Raw genomic sequence first — 19618 nt, forward strand, 5'->3', positions numbered from 1 at the left:
TGGGAGGCTGGCCCTTCCATTCCACAAGAGGAGTGATTGCCACCAATTGGTTTCTAATAGAAATAGAAATTCAACTGGGAAGCCTGACTCCTCACTGTTCCTCCCAGGTGAGTGAAACACAATACCTCCACGTGGAGCAGCAGAAATGGGGGAAATGTCTCCCCTTGCATGGGGAAAAAAGCTTGGGAGAAAGGCAGGAATTTCCCCTCCCCTGGCGGCAGTTTTCTGAGCCCGTTTACACTCTCCCTTTTTTTATAGAAGCCAATTCCCAAGGTGATGTGCGTGTCTGCACAGAGCACGGGATGGCTCCCTGGAGAACTCGTAAAAGAAGAAACTGTGTAGCGAGACTGCTAGTTAAGAGCCTAGGCGGGGTTATACTGGATCCAGTGCTGCTTCTGCAAAAAGGCCTTCTCCCCGCTCAGCCTACCATGGAAGATGCCCACCCCCCCGGCACAGCCGATCTGGGCAATGGGATCGATGCCGAGGCAACCTCTGGACTAGACTACATGGGACCCCTATGTACATGGGACCCCTACATGGGTCTCCCTTCAGAGTCAATTTGGAGTCAAAATGCTGCAGGAGCTGGGCGGAGCATGCATATGACTCCCATTGTGCAGTCACGCCATTGCCGACCTTTCTATTACTGGGCTCGATACAAGATGTTGGCTGTCACCAGGGCTTTTTTTCAGCAGGAACGCGGTGGAATGCAGTTCCAGAACCGCTTGAAAATGGTAACATGGCTGGCGGCCCCGCCCCCTGATCTCCAGACAGAGGGGGGTTTAGATTGCCCTCCGAGAGCAATCTCAACTCCCCTCTGCCTGGAGATCAGGGCCACCAGCCATGTGACCATTTTCTCCGAGGGCAACCCACTGAGTTCCACCACCTCTTTTCCCAGAAAAATAGCCCTGGCTGTCACATATAAAGTTCTTTACGGCCCCGATCCCTAATATATGCAGGATCATGTCTCTCTCTACGCTCTGCCATGGCACCAGGGCCTTCTGCAGACCCCACACTGCAGTTGGGTAAAATCAGCGGTTCCCCACACTCATGCATTAACTGCGTAGCCCCCGTCTTATGGAGTGGCCTGCCTGAAGAGGTCCAGAGATCCCCCCACTCTCTTGGCTTTTTGCAAGCTATGCAAAACTGAAGGCTTTTTCACTCAGGTGATAGGCCTCTGCAGTAAGAAATGGATCCGTCAAATATCTCGGCAAAGAGTCACGGCCTGCAGATTATACTGCTGGGTACTATCTGTTGGTGTAGATACACTCCTACTGGGAGTTTCTGCATCCTTTAATACATTCATGTCCACTTATTTATGTTTTGTTTCTTCAAAACATTTGTTTCTATGCTTGTTTTCAAATGTCTGCAATCCAGACTTACGCTGTGTAAACTACCTTGAGTATCCGTGAGAAAGGCATACAACGAAAAACATAAGGAAACAAACAAACAATGCATTTCTGTTTAAATACAAAATCAAAAAGAGTCCAGTAGCACCTTTAAGACTAACCAATTTTATTGTATTTTATTTTACAATTTTATCGTAGCATAAGCTTTCAAGAATCAAGTTCTCTTCTCGAAAGCTTATGCTACAATAAAATTGGTTAGTCTTAAAGGTGCTACTGGACTCTTTTTGATTTTGCGACCACAGACTAACACGGCTAACTCCTCTGCATCTATGTTTGAATACAGAACACCTCCCCCGCCCTGCTTGGGTGCCAAACCAGAAGACCCCCTGCTAGTTGTACCCACCACGACCAGCCTTCCAAAGTCTCCTTCTGCTTCCTTGGAAAGTGAGGATTTTAATTGCAGGATTAAGCAATTAAAGTAAAGACCGTTTCCCCCTTCAGCCTGAGAGCAGGCAAGGAGGCTCCTGTGGCAGAGGGATCCCGGCCCGGAGAGTTTCATCCCTGCTGGGTTGCCACTCACCTCCCAAACCGGGACCTCATTAACGGCATTGGCCCAAACTCTGTGGTTTAATGATAGAGATTTGACTAATTGCTAGCGTGGCGCCAGTGGCACGCTGACATCACTTCCGGCGCTCTGGAAGTGCTGTCAGTGCGTCAGGATACTGGTGTCCACCCCCCATTTCCTCCCCTATTTTCTCCCAGTGCCCGGCTGAATGGTGGCAGGAAGGGCCCACTGGCGGCAAGAGTTGTTCTGCTGAAGTGGGCATGTGGCAACCCTCATTGGATGGGAAACAAAAGCTACAGGTGGAAATGTGTCTCCCCTAAAATCAGTGGAACCAAATAACTATAACCAAGAAGAGAAATATGAGTGAGAAGGATATTTGAGAAACTAAGCAGAAAATACTATACAAAAATGAATGGAAAGGGAATTTTTGTGTGTGCCTAACCCCAAAGTCAGGTGCAGCCGACAGAATTTTCACACGGCTGCAAAACCAATGCTTTTCAGTGGATTTTTTTAAAAAAACCTTTTTCATCTTGTTTTTTCAAAAAAGGTCAAGTTGGCTTACTATCCAGTACACACTAGATTATTAAAAACTCCCAGCAACATCTTCCCAGCCTAAAAGGACCTCAAAAGAAGCTCAAGGCGTACCTAACTGGGGGACTCTGCCAGGCAGGGAGCCCGTGCGCCCCTCTTTCTGTTCCTCAGAGCAGCCGGGCTTGGAAACACTCTCTCAGGAGCAGCTTGCAAAAACAGGCGCCATCGGGAAAGGAGGTGCAGGAGGCAGAGCTTGCCCCGAGGGGGGCAGCTGGCCCTCCAAGAGAGACAATCACAGGCACCTGTGAACCTGCCCCTCCCCAGTCCTTGAGTAATGAGGGCCACACAGGTCATGATGTGCTAAGGATTAGCGCCTTGAATTGGGCCCAGAAGCAAATCAGCAACCCTTGAAGACGTTTCCAGGCGGGCATACTGCAACCGCAAGGGCTCGCTGCCGCCAACAGGCAAGCAGCCGCGTTCTTCCCGTGGTGGAGTTTCTCAGCAGCCTCCAAGGCCAGCTCCCTGTTCAGCACTTGGCAGTAATCTAGCCTAAATGGGTACAGCAGCAGGGGTCAGCACGGCCCGAAGGGATGGCCAGATGGGAGCAAAAGAAAGACTCAGGGCGCACATCCCGCTGCCCGCCAATAAGCAACAGGTCTACGCAAGTGAACTGTGCGCTGCAGTCTCCCTTAGAGGAGGCTATTTCTAGCGCAATGATGCGCGCATTGTCTTCACAACTCCATGGTCCGACTGTGCGGATAAACTAAATGGGACTTCTGGGCTAAGACTGTTCAGGTCTGCACAAGGAACTGCTGGATTCTGTGAGCTGCAGAAACAGAACTGGCGTTGCAGGATCAGGCGCAGGGTCGGTCTAGCCCTTTACTTCGACGCTAGCTAGCCAGATGTCCCTGAGAAGCCCATAAGGAGGCTACGAAGGCAAGATCTCTTCTCTTTTGTGTGCCTCAAGAATCTGGTATACTGTCTCATTACATGGAGGCTCCATTTAGCTTTCTGGTCGAGCAGACACTGATAAACTGAATTTTCCTAAATATTCCCCTTGCCATGAATTCCGTCTGGGCTAGTAGCAATCCCCACGTTCTATATAAATCATGGCCGTCAAACCAATCATATTTCAGAATTTATTCAGGAAGTTTGACAGGCATAATTTACTCTGCTTCTGCCAGCTGTGAGAAGGGGCATGGGACCCGATGGCGCTCTGAAGCCTCCTGGCCAATACTGATTTTATGTTTCAGCCTCTGAAATCTCACTTCTCAGAGCCTCGCTACAAGTGACATCTTCCACGCGAAGGGCACTTGATCATTTTCGCAAGTCTTTCTGGGTACTGAAGTCCCTCTCCCACACCCCTTTTCCTTCTGTTCCTTCCCGTCTCCGTTAGCACGGCTGCCTGAAGAGACGGAGAAAGCCTAGGAGAGCAGCTTTTGCAAATCATCTTGCTGGGGGGTGGGGAATGCTCTAGAGAAAGCTGACATGTGAAGTCCTCCCCTCTCTGTTAGAACTGTTAGGATCGCTGCCTTAAAAGTCAGAGAAAGCTGCAACTTTCTAAGCTTTCTCTAGAGTATTCCCCCCCTCCCCGAGCTGCCCGCTGCAACTTTGCTAATCGTCTTGCTCGGGGAGGGGGGGAAATACTCTAGAGAAAGCTTAGAAAGTTGCAGCTGCCCGCCCCCAAAGATCATTGAGAGCAGGCTTGCGACTAGAGAAACGATTTGCAAACGCAGGCTTTCTCTGACTTTTAAGGCAGCGATCCTAACAGTTCTAACAGAGAGGGGAGGACTTCACATGTCAGCTTTCTCTAGAGCATTCCCCACCCCCCAGCAAGATGATTTGCAAAAGCTGCTCTCGTAGGCTTTCTCCGTCTCTTCAGGCAGCCGTGCTAACGGAGACGGGAAGGAACAGAAGGAAAAGGGGTGTGGGAGAGGGACTTCAGTACCCAGAAAGACTTGCGAAAATGATCAAGTGCCCTTCGCGTGGAAGATGTCACTTGTAGCGAGGCTCTATGTCAAAAAGGCTAAAGACTCGCCGCGGCTTCTTTCAAAAAGGGCTGAAATTCTGCACTCAGCAGCGCCAGATGTTCCCCTGAATTTGTGCTCACAGGGTCGTGCCAGCTGCCCACTGACATCTCATGAACCCAGCCGCTGTATCCCCCGCCCACCCCTACGCACTTGCCCAGTTGTAGCAATGTAATATTCAGCCAGATATGGCTGGCCCTGTGGAGAAGTTCCAACCAGCCAGATTTCTGTATCAGCAACCCTTCCTCAGAGGCCCTATCACAGACTTCTCCCAACATTTGTCATCTGCTTGGGGGGGGGGAAGCAAGGACCCCCCCTCGCCCGCCCACTCGCTCCTTGGTGCACCCCCTTTCCCTTCCCGTAAGTGGCCATTAATTAAAGCCCAATCACAGTACAGGGAAATCAAATGACTTCCTTGTGATTAAAGTCTATTACCACCGGGAGAAACGGCCTGCATAATAATTGGCTGCTGATAGGAAACCGAGGCAGAGGTGCCAAGGCCCCCGTTCCGTCTTCTGCTGCTGCTTTCAAGAGAGAGGGGCCGGCCAGCCCGCCCGCCCTGTCCCAGCGAGCAAGGGGGCTCCCTTCTGCCTGCTTAATGGCTTCTCTTCTGTTTTCCATGTGTTGACACCTGCAGGGACTCTGGGGGAGGCGATTGGTGGCGAAGGAACAATAGTCAGATGTGCCGGGATTCATCGTCGCCCCCGCCCCACCCCGTCCACCTGGTCTCCTCTTCAGGAAAACCGTATCTGCAGCAAGGCTTGGACTTGCAGGCCGCTTAGCTCCCCCACCTAAGAATCCTGCTGCGAAGACAGAAGGGTCAGAGAATCAAGAGCTTTGATGGCTGGTGGCTTCAGCATGTGCCATGTGCTTGCAAGGCAGTGGGTGGTGCTTGGGCTCCCAATCACATGCTCTGGCGGGCAGGGCTGGCTCAGGGTTTTTTGGCACCCTGGGGTTTGCCACCCCTCCCAGACTACCCTCCTTGCCTCCTCAGCCCCCTGCCATAAGGGAGGGAGGCTGCCCCTGCTCCCTGCCCCCACAGAGGGAGGGAGAAGGAGAAGAGAAAGGGAAGAGCCCACTTGGGCTCTGACACATCCTGAGACAGGCCCCCATCAGGTGCGGGTGACCGGCCAGGGCAGCAACAGGGCTCTTTAGCACCCCTCCACCTTTGCTGCCCTAGGCAGTCTGTTGGGATTTAGCGTTTCCGTTTCAGTCATGAAAGAATTAAAGTGTATGTGTGACTTAGTTAAACTTATTTGCATGTAACTACTTAGGCCTTGAATAAGGATTCCCGCCATGGAAAGGGGAGTCTCTAAGCTTAATGAAGTAGAATTAGGATTTTCTATTGGGCAACCTGCTTATTGGGGGGGGGGGCAATTAAGTGATGCTGTATACTGAAGTTTTATTGTTCTTTGTTCAGAGTTAGTCTCAGTCTTAGGACTACCTTTTACTAGCAAGATGTAGTCAGTCTAGCAATTTATTTTCATCCAACGTCACCCGATTTTTATATTCTTACAGAGCTCTACTGGAGTGTGTGTCTGTTCACACTAATTCCAATGTGCAATCTTTGCCTTAAACTCTGCGACTTAACTGTTAATTTCCTACACAGTCACCCAGGTGACCTTGTGGACAGGCTGGCCTTCCCGGAGGGCTCCCATGTGGCTTTTCAGCCCAGCACCATCAGCCAGCCGGCCGGCCAGCCAGGACTCCTTCCACGCCAAGAACCAAGATCTTGCCGCTGACATGAGTTCCACAGACTCTCTCCTGCCAGGACAGCGGGAAGCGTTTTGGTTTTGTCTGGCATACCCCCAACGGCTGTTCTCAGCCTCCTTCCTGCTTTTTGTGTTCAGTGTTTGTTTGTGTGTTTATTGAAGTGTTTTTTACACCATTTAAAATATTATTCTAAATTCAAATTGTTTTAAACTGTTGTTTTAAAATTGTTTTTTAGTGTTTTAACATTCACCGTCTTGGGACCCTATTTTGAGTAGAAAGGCCACATAGAATGAATGAATGAATGAATGAATGAATGAATGAATGAATGAAAACAGAAGGAAGGTCCATGCTTAGGCCCCCTTAGGGATACTGCTTAGCAGAGCTTTTTTTCAGCAGGAACGCGGTGGAACGGAGTTCCGAAACCACTTGAAAATGGTCACATGGCTGGTGGCCCCGCCTCCTGATCTCCAGACAGGGGAGTTGAGATTGCCCTCCGCGCCACTCAGCGCGGAGGGAAATCTCAACTGCCCTCTGTCTGGAGATCAGGGGGCGGGGCCACCAGCCATGTGACCATTTTCTCCGAGGGCAACCCACTGAGTTCCACCATCTCTTTTCCCAGAAAAAAAGCCCTGCTGCTTAGTATTTCTTCCCAGTGTTGTGTAGTGGTTAGAGCATCAGACTGGGATCTGGGAGGCCTAGGTTCAAATCCCGCTCTGCCATGGAAGCTCAGGCCAGCCACACCCTCTCAGCCTAACCTACCTCACAGGATAAAATCGAAGGGCGGAAATATTATTGCAAGCCGCTCTGGGTCCCATTGCAGAGAAAACCAGGGCAGAAATAAATAAATATCTTGAGAGGAAGGGTATCAGAGTGGTGTGTGTGTGTATGCTAAAAGCTGTGTGTGTGGGCTGAAAGCTCAGATACAACTTTGGAAAGCAATCTGAGGTGCACAGCTGCTGGGTTTGGCTGTGTGTGTTGGGCACACTGGATCTGTGATCTCCCCCAATACCAGACTAACCTGCCTCCTTGAAAAATTTGGCACCATCTTCTGACCCTCCGCTGCACCCCAGTATGAGAACTTGGAAGACAAAAGAAGCATCTTCCTGAAATGAAGCCTGTGGCACCAAATCGAGGCTGGCAAGGCACTCCTAACTTGTTCACGTTAGCCCGGTGTCATTTGCTACATAAGGCGAGACCTGTGTGGCACATGCAGTCCTACAAACTGACTGGCAAAGACCCAGAAAGGCCCTCAAGAAAACCTGCACAAAGGACTGGGCTGCTAAAGGGAAGAGAAGAGAACCAAGTATGTCTCCCTCTGGCTGCAGAGAAGCCCAGGCCACGGCAAGCCCCTGGAGGAGGAAGCTCTGATGGCTTGACTGGACGAGAAGCACATTTTGTGTCGATGCGACCTCAACTTTCTTCTTTAAAAAGAGAGAGAGAGCGCAGGGCATGGGAAATGTCTTCCTGAGAAACCCCACGGCTGAAACACTTGGCTTGTCAAAATTCCTTCATTGTTTCGCCCGAACCACCAAACTGGGCTTCCGATTTTCTTTTAGGAAAATGTTGGCCGCAACTCACACCTCCTTCCCGTGGAAGATCCAGCGACACTCTGTGTGTGTGAGTGAGTGAGTGTCCTTTGTTGTATGCACCTCCCCCCAAAGAAGTGGACCATTTTCATCCACGCTATTTTTTCTTTAATGTGCTCCCTTACCTACCCTAGCATTTTCTCTCCATGTCGTCATCCTTGCTGAAATGGGTGATGATGGAATAGCACACGTCCTCCAGCTCTCTCTTCCGCTCCTCGTACTCCTTCTTTGGCGCCAGCTGGTTTTCCTCCAGCCACAAGGCGGTCTCCTCACACATCTCCAGCACCCTCCTCTTGGCTCGATCGTCCAGCGACTTTCCTTGCTCAGCAACCCTCTTGAGCTGGAAAGTGGAGGACTCCAAAGAGTTCAAGGCTTCTGTCTTCTCCTGTTCCACCTTCTCCTGTTCTCTGTATTCTTCCTCCTCTTGTACGATGCGCTCCATCTCTTCTCGATCCAGCCTGCCTCGGGCGTTCGTGATGACGAGCTGTCTACTGTTGCCGGTGCCTCTTTCCGTAGCAGAAACAGTGAGGATGTTGTTGTGATCCACGGCAAAGGTGACCACAATAACCGGCACGCAACGTGGCGCAGGGCAAAGGCCGCTCAGAGTGACCGTTCCCAGGAGGCGGTTGTGTTTGGTCAGCGTTCGCTCCCCTTCGTAGATCTGCAAGAAAAGGCTGTTTTGGTTGTCCTCGGTGGTGGAGAAGTTTCTGGTCTCCTTGGTTGGGATGGGAGAGTTACGCTTCACCACGACGTCCATCACCCCCCCTACGGTCTCCAGTCCCAGGGAAACGGGGGTCACGTCCAAGAGCAGAAGGTTCTGCAGGTTCTGGTACCGGTGGCCCGTCAAGATGGCTGCTTGGATGGCTGCCCCGTGCGCCACGGCTTCCTCGGGGTTGATACTCTTCCGGAGCGCCTTCCCCTCAAAGAATTTTGACAGGAGGTTCTGTATCATGGGGATGCGCGTAGAGCCTCCCACGAGCACAATGTCATGGATCTGGGCCTTTTTCATCCCAGCATCCTCCAGGGCCCTCTCCACGTGATCCATCGTGGCCTGGAAGAGATCAGCACACAGGTCTTCGAAGCAGGCCCGGGTGATGGTGGCGCAGAAGTCCACTCCCTGGTGCAGGGCGTCAACGGAGACGGTGGCCCTAACGTTGGCGCTCAGGGCCCGTTTCGCTTTCTCACAAGCCACCTGCAGCCTCTGCACTGCCTTGGCGCTCTGGCCGAGATCCTCTTTGTGTTTCTTCTGGAATTCCTGCATGAGATGGTCCAGCAGCCGCCGGTCAAAGTCCTCTCCGCCCAGCTGCGTATCTCCGGTTGTAGCGACCACTTCAAAGATGCCGTCTTGGACAGAGAGGACAGACACATCCAGTGTCCCCCCACCCAGGGCAAAGACAAGGATGTTCCTCTTCACTTTCCAGTGGGTGTCGTCATTCAGGCCATAGGCGATGGCGGCTGCACTGGGCTCACTGATCAGCCTCAGGACCCTGAGTCCCGCAATGGCGCCGGCATCAATGGTGGCCTGGCGCTGGGCGTCACTGAAGTAGGCTGGGACCGTGATGACCGCCTGGGAGACTGGGCGGCCTAGATAGGCCTCCGCCGCCTGCTTCAGCTTGGACAGCACCATGGCCGAGATTTCCTCTGGATAAAAAGCCTTCTCCATCCCTCTATAGGACACTTGCACTCGGACCTTCTCTGCACACTCAACCACTCGGAAAGGCCAGCACTTCATACTGCTCTGCACGGCAGGGTCGTCATAGCGACGCCCAATCAGCCGCTTTGCACCGAAGACGGTGTTCTCCGGATCGAGGCCTCTCTGCATCTCTGCCGGTTCTCCCACGAGGCGCTCCCGGTTGGTGAACGCCACGCAGCTGGGGGTGATTCGGTTGCTGTAGTTGTTGACGATGGTTTCCACCTTGCCCTTCTGGCAGATGGCCACGCAGGAAGAGGTGGTGCCGAGATCAATCCCCACGGCTGGGCCCTTTGGTCGGGTTCTGGCTGGTGCCGGTCTAAACCTGGGAACAGGCTGTGGTGTGGAGCCATCGCATAGGTTATTGACATTCCCGTGGCTGAGATCTGCTCCCATAGATGCGCCTGTCCCCAGGAATTGGCCCTTCTGCCAAAGATGGAAAATTGGCAACCTGGGCGGGCCGGTCTCCTTGGCTCCTGGGGGTTTCCCTCTGCCTCTCTTTCCTCTGGATGTTTCTCCCAAGAGGGGAGGTGCTGCTCCATCACGCTTTATGTCATAAAGGGCTCTGGGGCCAGCTGAGCTTCAGCAGACCTCCCCTTCCCACTTGGCCTGCATCCGGTCCAGTTTCTCACTTTCTGTCAGGGTCAGCTGGGATGTGAGCCAGGAACCTTCGGATCTGCCGGCCGCTGGACGAAGACCGAGGCCTGGCTTGGCGGCATTTTTAGCCGTCAGGGAGAACTGAAGGCTCTCTGGAGGTGAGAGCACAGCCTCATGCGACAAGCCCCTTTCACACTGCAGACTGAAGGCCGGTCTCAGCATGTCTCCACCCACAGAGACAGCCATTGGTTCTCCCTCCAGATCAAGGGGCGGAGCCTGAAGTGGACTGCGATTGTGCCCATTTTATAGGTGGGGAACTGAGGGTCAGTGACTTACCCTGGCAGAGGAGGAGCTTGAGAAAAAATAACTTCCAGGTCTGACTGTCCCCTGAGTACCTGCCGCTTTCTGCAGTACTTGCCTCCCCGAATGCAAAATGCAAGCTTTGCTATAGAATATTCCTTGGCAGGCTGGATTGGCCGTCTTGTCTCGTTTAGCTGACGGCCGTTGGTTGTGTGGATGCCTTTCATAACTGATGGGTTACAATTTTCTATTTTTATATTATTGCTTTTTTTAAAAAATGGAAAACCTGCATACAAATGTCATCAACAAAAGTGATGGAACAAACATGGCAGAATGTGTGCACTCCAGTGGAGTAGCTTTGCCTGGCTTAATAAATTAGATCTTCTGGTTGCAGAAAGCAGAAAGCCCCTCCACAGCTGGGCAGCCCCACAGCCCACCCTTTCTTCCCCCTGCCCAGCCCCTGGGAGGGGGCCATGGCTGGAAGAGGGTGAGCCCCACTGGCCACGGGGGGGGGGTGGGGATGACTGACTGCCCAGCCTTAGACGGCTGCCCAATGGGCTGTAGGAACTGCCACTGCACTTCCTGGTGCGTGCAAAAGGCTGTTGCACCCCCCCCCCCAAACTGCCCCCAACTGCCCTTTAAACTTGAACTCTCTTCACAAGTTACAAAAATGCACTTACAGTCTGTGTACTGTGTATCCTTGATTTTTCAGATACGCACACGGAGTAATTCCCATGTTCCATTCAACACAAGCACAGCTGAATGGCAGATTGAAACCACACATTTATCCAGGCCCCTTGCTTCAGTTGCAAAGAGAAGGCTCTTATTTTGCAAACAGACGTATGCACGCACATGCAGGATGTACGTGTGTCCACCGTAGCATCAGCGCAGGTGTTGGACTGCCCGGAGCGCCCCTTGCGTCTCCCGTGTTGGCCCCGAGCGTGGCAAAGTGAGATTGTTCCAGACGGCCTGAGGTCCAAATCAAAATCTGGAGAAGCTGGACAATATTCTCCAAGGGTCTGCGGGGCTTCCCTTGCAGTTCTTGCCCTCTGCCAAGATAAGTGGGGGCCAAAACCGTTTGGCCCTGAGTCTCGCCTGGCTTGCGTGCCTGATCACGGAGGGTGCGGGGTGGGATTCAGAGAACCTGACAGAACGATCATTACATTATAACGCCAGAACAGTATGTCAAGGGCAATTTTTTAAAAAAGCCTTCTGGGGCTGGTGGGGAAATGGCGGCCATGGGGAGACCGTGTAAGGTTACCAGCCTCCAGGTGGGGGCCTGGAGATCTCCCAGAATCACAACTACAGGGATCACTTCCCCTGCAGAAAATGGCTGCTCTGGAGAGGGGAACCCTGTGGCATTATAATCCACTGAGCTGCCTTCCCTCCCCAATCGCCACCCTCTCCTGGCTTTGCCCTCAGTCTACGGTTGCCAGATCCAGGTTTGGAAATTCCTGGAGATTTGGGGGGTGGAGCCTGGGGAGGGTGGAGTTTGGGGAAAGGAGGGGCCTCAGCAAGGTATAAGGCCATTTCCACCCTCCAAAGTAGCCCTTTTCTCCGCGTGAACTGATCTCTGTGGTCTGGAGACCAGTTGCAGTGCTGGGAGATCACCAGCCACCACCTGGAGGTTGGCAGCCCTAAATCTCCAGGAATTTCCCAACCTGGAGTTGGCAGATCTAGGACTGGGGCAGAGAAAATGGTGCCAATGTGGACAGGACTGGGAAGATCTGGACATTCCCATCCACACGGTCACCCTGGATTTGCTGTGATCTTTCCCAAAACATTGCAGGAAAGCAGATTTGGGAAAGGGGGAGGGGGATCCATGGAAGCCCCGGGAGACTGTGCAGAAGGGGGAGGGGAACCCAGCTTTCCCATGCAAGGTGAAGCAAACACACTGGGTGTAAGTAGTGAGCCACATCTGGGAGAAGGTCCTCGGGACGCCTCCTCCGTTCACACACGCCTTCCCCTCCGCTGGTCTTTTTGGCACCCTAAATTCTGGAGCCCACCCTGTCGCTTTGCCTGCTCCTGCTAAGACTTCCTTTGCACTGGCTGCAGCCTGCCACGGCTGGCCTAGTCCCAAACATCCCGTTATTCGGCTTCTGTTCCTGGCTGCCGCTGCCCCCCAGCCTGGTAAGGGAGCTGCTCTGCAGGTTTTGCCTGGGGTGACTCCCAAGGCCTGCGACTCTGTTCCGTGCCAGAGGGATACAGCTGAGGCCATTTTTCCCACCACTGTTTTGTTTTAAAAATGCATTTTGGGGGGGCCTGCAGTAGGGTTGCCAAGCTCCAGGTGGGGCCTGCAGGACTGCTGGAATAACAACTGCTCTCCAAACGACAGAGGGCCGTTCCCTCTGGACGAAATGGCAGCTCTGGAGGGTGGGCTTTGGTGCAGGACATCCTGCTGAAGCTCCTCCCCTACAGAAGCCACACCCTCTCCAGCCTCCCCCTCCCAAACTCCAGGAACTTCTCAACCTGGAGCTGGCAACCTTAGCCCGTAGATGTTTCAGATTTCTTCTTCACACAAATACCTTCGTCTTGCCTCTATGAGGGAAACAATTCCGTGCTCAGTAAAACAAGACGCAAGCACAAATTTTGCAGATTCCACATCCTACATATGCACAATTGACTCTGCTCGGGGAGCCACCAAAGCACTAGGCAGGACCTTGGAGCCCTGCCTTCGGCCACAAGGAACACCGCTCCAGCCGCCTCCTGCTTCCTACCGCCTGGGGGTTTCCGCTCTGGAGGTGAGCAGCTTGGCCTGTCCCTGAGGAACCAGTGGAAGTCTGCGTGCCCCCTGGCCCTGGAAGCTACAAAACTGCCTTCTGGCCACTTGCACTGGTGAAGCTGAAGCAAAGCTGCCCCCCCCGCCCCCGGGTAAGTTCCCATGGCCAAATGCCCAGGCCCCTCTTACCTGGCAGGAGTCTCTGATTCAAGAGGCTACAAAAGGCTACCCAGCTTGCTTTTGAGAGCTGGGATTCCTCAGGGGACTGAGCCCTGTGCCTAATACCAAGTGCTACTCTGAACTCGCTTGCTATGGAGATTAGACAGCAGAATATACACAGCCGGGCTGCCCTCTCTACCGAGATACAGGGTGAATTTTTACCCAGATTTTTAATGTGCCCTGTAGATGGAGCTAGATGCTGTGGCCATAGGTGGTTCAGTCCATGTCCTCTGTGGTGTCTTCCTTGCCTACATCGGCCTGATCTTCTCCAGGTGTCCCGTCTTCCCTCTCGTCCTGAACATGCGTACTGCAGATGGCGTCCCACGTCTCCTCGAGGTCTCTCTGACGCTGCTCGCAGTCTTCCTTTTCCACCGAGCAGTTCCCCTCCAGCCAGGAGGTGGTACTCTCGCACATTTCCAGCATTCTCTTTTTGGCCGCGACATCCAGAACTTCGTCTTCAGCTGCTCTCTTTAGCTCAAGGGTGCAGGACTCCAAGGAATTAATTGCTTCAATCTTCTCCTGCTGGGACATGTCGTGCACTCGGAACTCTTCCGCCTTCTGCACGATGCTTTCGATCTCCTCTTTGCCGAGCCGGCCCCTGGTGTCTGAAATGGTGAAGTGGCTGGTGTTCCCGGTTTCCATGTCCTTCGCGGACACAGTCAGGATATTGTTTTCATCAATGGAAAAGGTAACTGTAATGACTGGAACCCCGCAAGGTGCAGGAGGAATGCCTTTCAAGGTGAACGTGCCCAGCAGGTGGTTGTGCTTCGTCAATGCTCTCTCCCCTTCGTAGACCATGAATAAGATGGTGTCTTGGTCGTCCTCTGTGGTGGTGAATTCCATGGTCTCCTTGGTAGGGAGAGGCGAGTTGCGCTTTATTATGGTCGCCATGACTCCACCTTGAGTGTTGATCCCCAGAGACAGAGGGGTGACATCTAGAAGGAACATATTCTGCATGTGGGGGGTCTGGTGGCCCGTCAAGACGGCTGCCTGGATGGCCGCTCCATAGGCCACAGCCTCATCGGGGTTGATGCCCTTACACAACTCCTTGCCGTGGAAGAAATCCCTCAGGAGCTTTTGGATCTTGGGAATGCGAGTGGAGCCACCAATCAGCACGATGTCCTTGATTTCACTCTTCTTCATCTTGGCATCTTTCAGCGCTCTCTCCAAGGGCTTCAGAGTGGCTCGGAAGAGGTCGGAGCACAGGTCATCAAAGCGTGCTCTCGTGATGGTGGTGTGAAAGTCTATCCCCCGGTGGAGGGAGTCAATAGAGATGCTGGCACGGGAACAAGCGCTCAAGGTGCATTTAGCACGCTCGCAAGCCATCTTCAGCCTCTGTGTGGCCTTCTTGTCCTGAAGAAGGTCCTCCTTGTGTTTCTTCTTGAACTCCTCCGCGAGATAATCCACCAACCTCTTGTCGAAATCCTCCCCACCCAAGTGGGTGTCTCCTGCCGTGGCCTTCACTTCAAAGATGCCGTCCTCTGCGGAGAGAATGGAGACGTCAAAAGTGCCCCCGCCCAAATCAAAAATGAGGATGTTTCGGCTCCCGCCCTCTGGGCTCTTTGTGTTCAGGCCGTAGGCAATGGCAGCTGCCGTTGGCTCGTTGAGGATTTTCAGGATCTGGAGGCTGGCTATGGCTCCGGCATCTATCGTGGCCTGGCGCTGGGCATCGTTGAAGTAGGCCGGTACTGTGACAATAGCTTGGGAGACGGAGCAGCCTAGATAGGACTCCGCTGTCTGCTTCATCTTGGCCAGCACCATGGCTGAGATCTCTTCAGGATAAAATGTCCGCTGCTTGCCCTTGTGAGAAACCTGGACCTTGAGCTTCCCTTCATGGCTCACCACAGCGAAAGGCCAGTGCTTCACATCCTCTTGCACGGTGGCATCTTCGTACTTCCTGCCGATCAACCGCTTGGCGTCGAAGACGGTGTTCTGGGGATTGAGAGAGGCCTGGCTCTTCGCCGGGTCCCCGACCAGGTGCTCCGTGTTGGTGAAAGCCACGTAGCTGGGCATCGTCCGGTTTCCCTGGTCATTGGCAATGATCTCCACTCTGCCATGTTGACAGACAGCTACGCAGGAGTAGGTGGTCCCGAGGTCGATCCCTATAGCCGGTGGATTGCGCTTAGGCATGATGATTCTGTTTGCCTTTTGGGTCAGCTGGGAACTGGAAGGCTGCTGTTGCTCCCATGAGAGTTCTCGTGGCCCCTCTCTCCTTCTCCTACTTCAGAGCCGCCTGCCTGAGCCTTCCTTCAGGGACCGTGGCATCTTCCCCTTTGCCTACGACTGGGTGGTTTGGGCTCTCCCCCGCCTACAGGGTGCAGAGTCCATCAGGCTGTCCCCTCACCCACCCCGATGACTTCACTGCCACACATCACAATGCGGGCTGAGTAGACATCCCTACCCTGCCCCCCCCCCGAGCTCCTGCTCCCTCCCTGCCTCCTGCTGCTGACCAGACAGGGCTTAGGGACGGTCCTGCAGCATCAGCCAAAGGACCGCACCCCGTTTCCAGCAGTGGCCGGACAGATGCCTCTGGGACGTTCACAGCAGGGCATGAAGCGGAGAGACTTGGCTTGGGGTTGGTCCCAGCATTGGGTATCCAGAGGTATACCACCTCTGCACATAGAAGTTCTACTTTGCAATAAGCTATTGGCAGGGCTTCTTTTCTGGGAAAAGAGGAAAAGAGGTGGTGGAACTCAGTGATGGAACTGAGGACCGCACAATGACGTCACTTTGGGTCAGCTGGAACAAGGGGGAGAGTTTTTTGAAGTTTAAATTGCCCTTGGTGAAAATGGTCACATGGCTGGTGGCCCCGCCCCCTGATCTCCAGACCCCCTCTGTCTGGAGATCAGGGGGCGGGGCCACCAGCCATGTGACCATTTGTAAGAGGTGCCAGAACTCCGTTCCACCGTATTCCTGCTGAAAAAAAGCCCTGGCTATTGGTAAGACTTATTTTCCAGGAACTGGTTTTTAATCTTTGTTAAAATACCATCTAAGCCAGAGGCTATTGCTGCCTACTGGGGCAGGACAGGAAATCCCATAAATCAACTTTAGTTTTGGGTTTTGGGTAGGGCTTTTTCTTTTTTTGCGTAACAGCTTTGCATCTGGATGCTCTTCCTTGCAATACCCCTCTCGCCTTCTGGCTGAGATATAGAGGTTCAGGGTTCTTAATAATAATAACAACATTCTGACTCATATCTGAAGAAAGGAGCTCCGATTCTCGAAAGCTTCTACCCTGAAAATCTTCTTGGTCTCTCAGGTGCCGCTGGACTCAAATCCTGCTGAGCTCCTGAGCAGGAGCAGTCTATCTAAGCCAGGATTTTAGAATACAGTTCTCAGGGCAGGACAAGTGCAGAATTTGTCACCTGCATATAAAGGAAGATAAATGGCACCAAGCCTAAGCTTTCTGAAAAGTGGGATATTAGAACATAGGGGCCCACAAGGAGCTCTCTCCTGTCCTGACTCAAGGGCCTTTTGCACCAGGTGAAGTTTCTTTGCACCAGGAGAAACGGCTGCTGTCAGCAGCCCAGATCTGTTGGAATCCAAACTGTAATGAATTTTTGAAGCAAAGGAAAGCGCCTGCATTGCCTCTCTCTCTCCCCCCCTCTCTCTGTGATGGTTTGAAAGAAAGCTTTTCTCAAGCACCTGATCCACATGCCTGCCTCCTCCCCACAACCAGGACCCCATTCACATAGAAAGGAAAAACGACAACAGCAGCTACTCCTAAAAGCCGGGTGAAGTTTGAGTAGGAAAACGGACACTACGGCTTTACAGTAGTGCCAACTATAGAGCCACTGTGTAGGCAGTGACCCAGGGGTCAAAGGTGAAGGGTTTCCCAGGAGTGCCTTTGATAGAGCCATCTTTGATGAGAAAGGAACCTCTATACACATGTCCCATCATTACCATTAGAATGTGTAGCAAAACTCAGACCCGAAAAGCGAGATTTAATGGAATGTAATTAAAACGGCACTGTTTGGATTTCTTTTCCAGGCGTTCCCCCCCCCCCCCACCTCTCACTTTCTCCCTTTTCGCTGTAACCCCTTAACTCTTCTCATCGCTTGGTTCGTGACTAGCCTTGCAGAGAGGGATTGTGCCCCCCCTCAGCCCTCCAGCTGGTTTGAATTCCATAGAGACCAGTGATAAAATGCTGCAGACGTTGTTGTCTGAATCACCCTTGCTTCCAACACCCCGGATCCCAACGCTGCTTCTCTTCCCAGAAGAAGCCTGGCTGCCCTAAGCGTTGGTGCTGAAGCCCAGGAGAGAAACCTTGAGCCGGCCTGACCCCAGAGCCCACGCTCCAGAGCACAGCAATGGATTCTTGAGGATTCATTTCCCCCAAAGGTTTTTTTCCTCAGCTATAGGCCAGGTTTCTCTACTTGATGCCTGAGGACAAATTCACTCAAAGAACGTTAAGACAGACCAGGGAGCTCGAAGACAGGCACGCAGTTTCCAGCAGCAGCTACTACATTGTGGCTGCCAGGGCGAATCAATCACCCCCCCTCCCCCCAAACACGAACGGGGCCCCTGCTAGGCTGTTCAATGGCGTTCACACCAGGAATTCACAACCATCGTCGTCATCGTAACAGTAATAACAGCGTGCTTATAGACCACCCTTCCGGGCAGATTAAGGTCCAACTCAGAGCAGCGTTCCCCACAATGCAGCTGGGGAGCAGGGCTGAGAGGAGGGCTTACTCAAGGCCGCCTGTTGAGCTCAGGGCAGCAGTGGGATTCCAACCAGCAGAGTACTGACTTGCAGCCCAACCACTTAACCACTATGCTACAGCAACTCACAGAACCAGAGAGCTGGAAGGGGCCATACAGACCTCCTAGTCCAACCCCCTGCCCAATGCAGGATGAGCCTCAAGCATCCCTGACAAGGATTCGTCCAGCCTCTTCTTGAAAACTGCCAGTGCGCTTATCTACGGTTCTTCTTGACAGATTAGAGCACACCCAGAGCTGCGAATGAAGTCAGTGCTATTATTATCCCCCATAATACAGTTGCGGAGCTGGGCTGGGAGGAGCAGCTTGCCCAAGGCCACCTGCAGAACTCATGGCAGGAGTGGGAATCGAACCAGCAGAGTGCTGATTTGCAGCCCAGCCACTTAACCCCTGTGCTACAGGCTGAGAGTCCCCGGAGCGGACTCACATTGGTCTCATATGTGGTTTGGCCTGGGGTCATCCCATTGATCACAGAAAGAATGTTCATGTCACCTCAAGCGCATTTTACAGCGGTGTTTCTTTAAGTCTGTGAGTGTCGGGTAATCCAGTCATGAGAAATTTGCATCGGTTAATACACATGCAAAAGAGGGGTAATCTCCCTTTGCAACATCAAACTGAACGTCACAGCTCGTCATGCCACCTTCAGAGTGCTAGTTTACGTATCTGTCTGCCACTCAGTAAGGGCGAAACTTCTTTTATTTGCCAGGAGGAAGAACAATGGCTAACTCTTGGTCCCTTACACTGAATAAGAGGAGGACACAGGCCACTCTAGGCAATTGTTTCTTCTGCCCAGGAGGACTCACCTCTCCCAAAATAGCCCTATAGAGTCTCTTTCAGGCAACCCATCAGAGAAAGCAGGTATGCTGCCATCGGACGTCCCAACAGTAATCTTGAAACTCGAAAGTCCTGCTTTGGGCCTAGGCCTCTGAAACTTTATCCACTGCATCCCAGAAGAGTTAGCCGTGTTAGTCTGTAGTTGCAAAATAGTCAAGAGTCCAGTAGCACCTTTAAGACTAACCTTTACTGTAGCATAAGCTTTCGAGAAACACAGCTCTCTTTGTCAGATGCATGTATCCCAGTGGCTCTCTACAACACTTGATGAGAAACTTGGAGCAGAATGCCCCAAAAGAACCTCTGGGTGTCCTTTCCCACCCTCCACTTCTCCTCTTGTAAACATTACCCAGTGTCACGAGATCACTTATGTCCCTGCCCCCCCCCTCACATACACACACACAGGCACACAGCGGTTGTTATTCACCATTGTTATTCACGTCGATGTGGGGTCGCTGTTTCGGGTAGATGCCCCTCCCTGTTCAAAATGCGGCAAGTAGCTCTGATTCCAATGCGACATCATGCGTCCACGTCCACGTGTGGGAAGGGCTGTAGCTTCTTAGCTAAGTAAATGTTCATTGCTTGGGCTCTAATTGGGAGGGGGAATACATCTCTTTCTCATTGTTACAGAGAAGTCAAAGCCCCATGGACCCAAGTCTTGTTATTTATCATTAGGAAAGGTCTCTTTAATTGCTGCCCTCCTCACAAAAGCCTGAGAAATCCTCGCCCGGCCAATCCCTCCGTCCCACTTTGAAAATTCGCTCAGGCCTCCCCCACT

The 19618-nt window shown here is 52.6% G+C and overlaps 2 protein-coding genes across 2 annotated transcripts; both read right to left on the minus strand.

Moving 5' to 3' along the window:
- Nucleotides 1-235: 235 nt before the first annotated feature.
- Nucleotides 236-9764, minus strand: LOC129325773 (heat shock 70 kDa protein 1B-like). The gene is made up of 2 exons (XM_054973664.1): nucleotides 7937-9764; nucleotides 236-321 (listed from the first exon to the last, which is right to left on the minus strand). The coding sequence occupies exons 1-2, from the start codon at nucleotides 9588-9590 to the stop codon at nucleotides 236-238; spliced, it is 1740 nt and encodes a 579-aa protein (XP_054829639.1). The 5' UTR covers nucleotides 9591-9764.
- A 3745-nt stretch (nucleotides 9765-13509) lies between these two features.
- LOC129325779 (heat shock 70 kDa protein II-like) lies at nucleotides 13510-15423 on the minus strand. Its single transcript, XM_054973677.1, has one exon. The coding sequence runs from the start codon at nucleotides 15421-15423 to the stop codon at nucleotides 13510-13512; it is 1914 nt and encodes a 637-aa protein (XP_054829652.1).
- Nucleotides 15424-19618: the final 4195 nt, after the last annotated feature.

The sequence above is a fragment of the Eublepharis macularius genome, chromosome 1 (genome assembly GCF_028583425.1).
Source record: "Eublepharis macularius isolate TG4126 chromosome 1, MPM_Emac_v1.0, whole genome shotgun sequence".
In the NCBI taxonomy this organism is placed as follows: domain Eukaryota; kingdom Metazoa; phylum Chordata; class Lepidosauria; order Squamata; family Eublepharidae; genus Eublepharis; species Eublepharis macularius.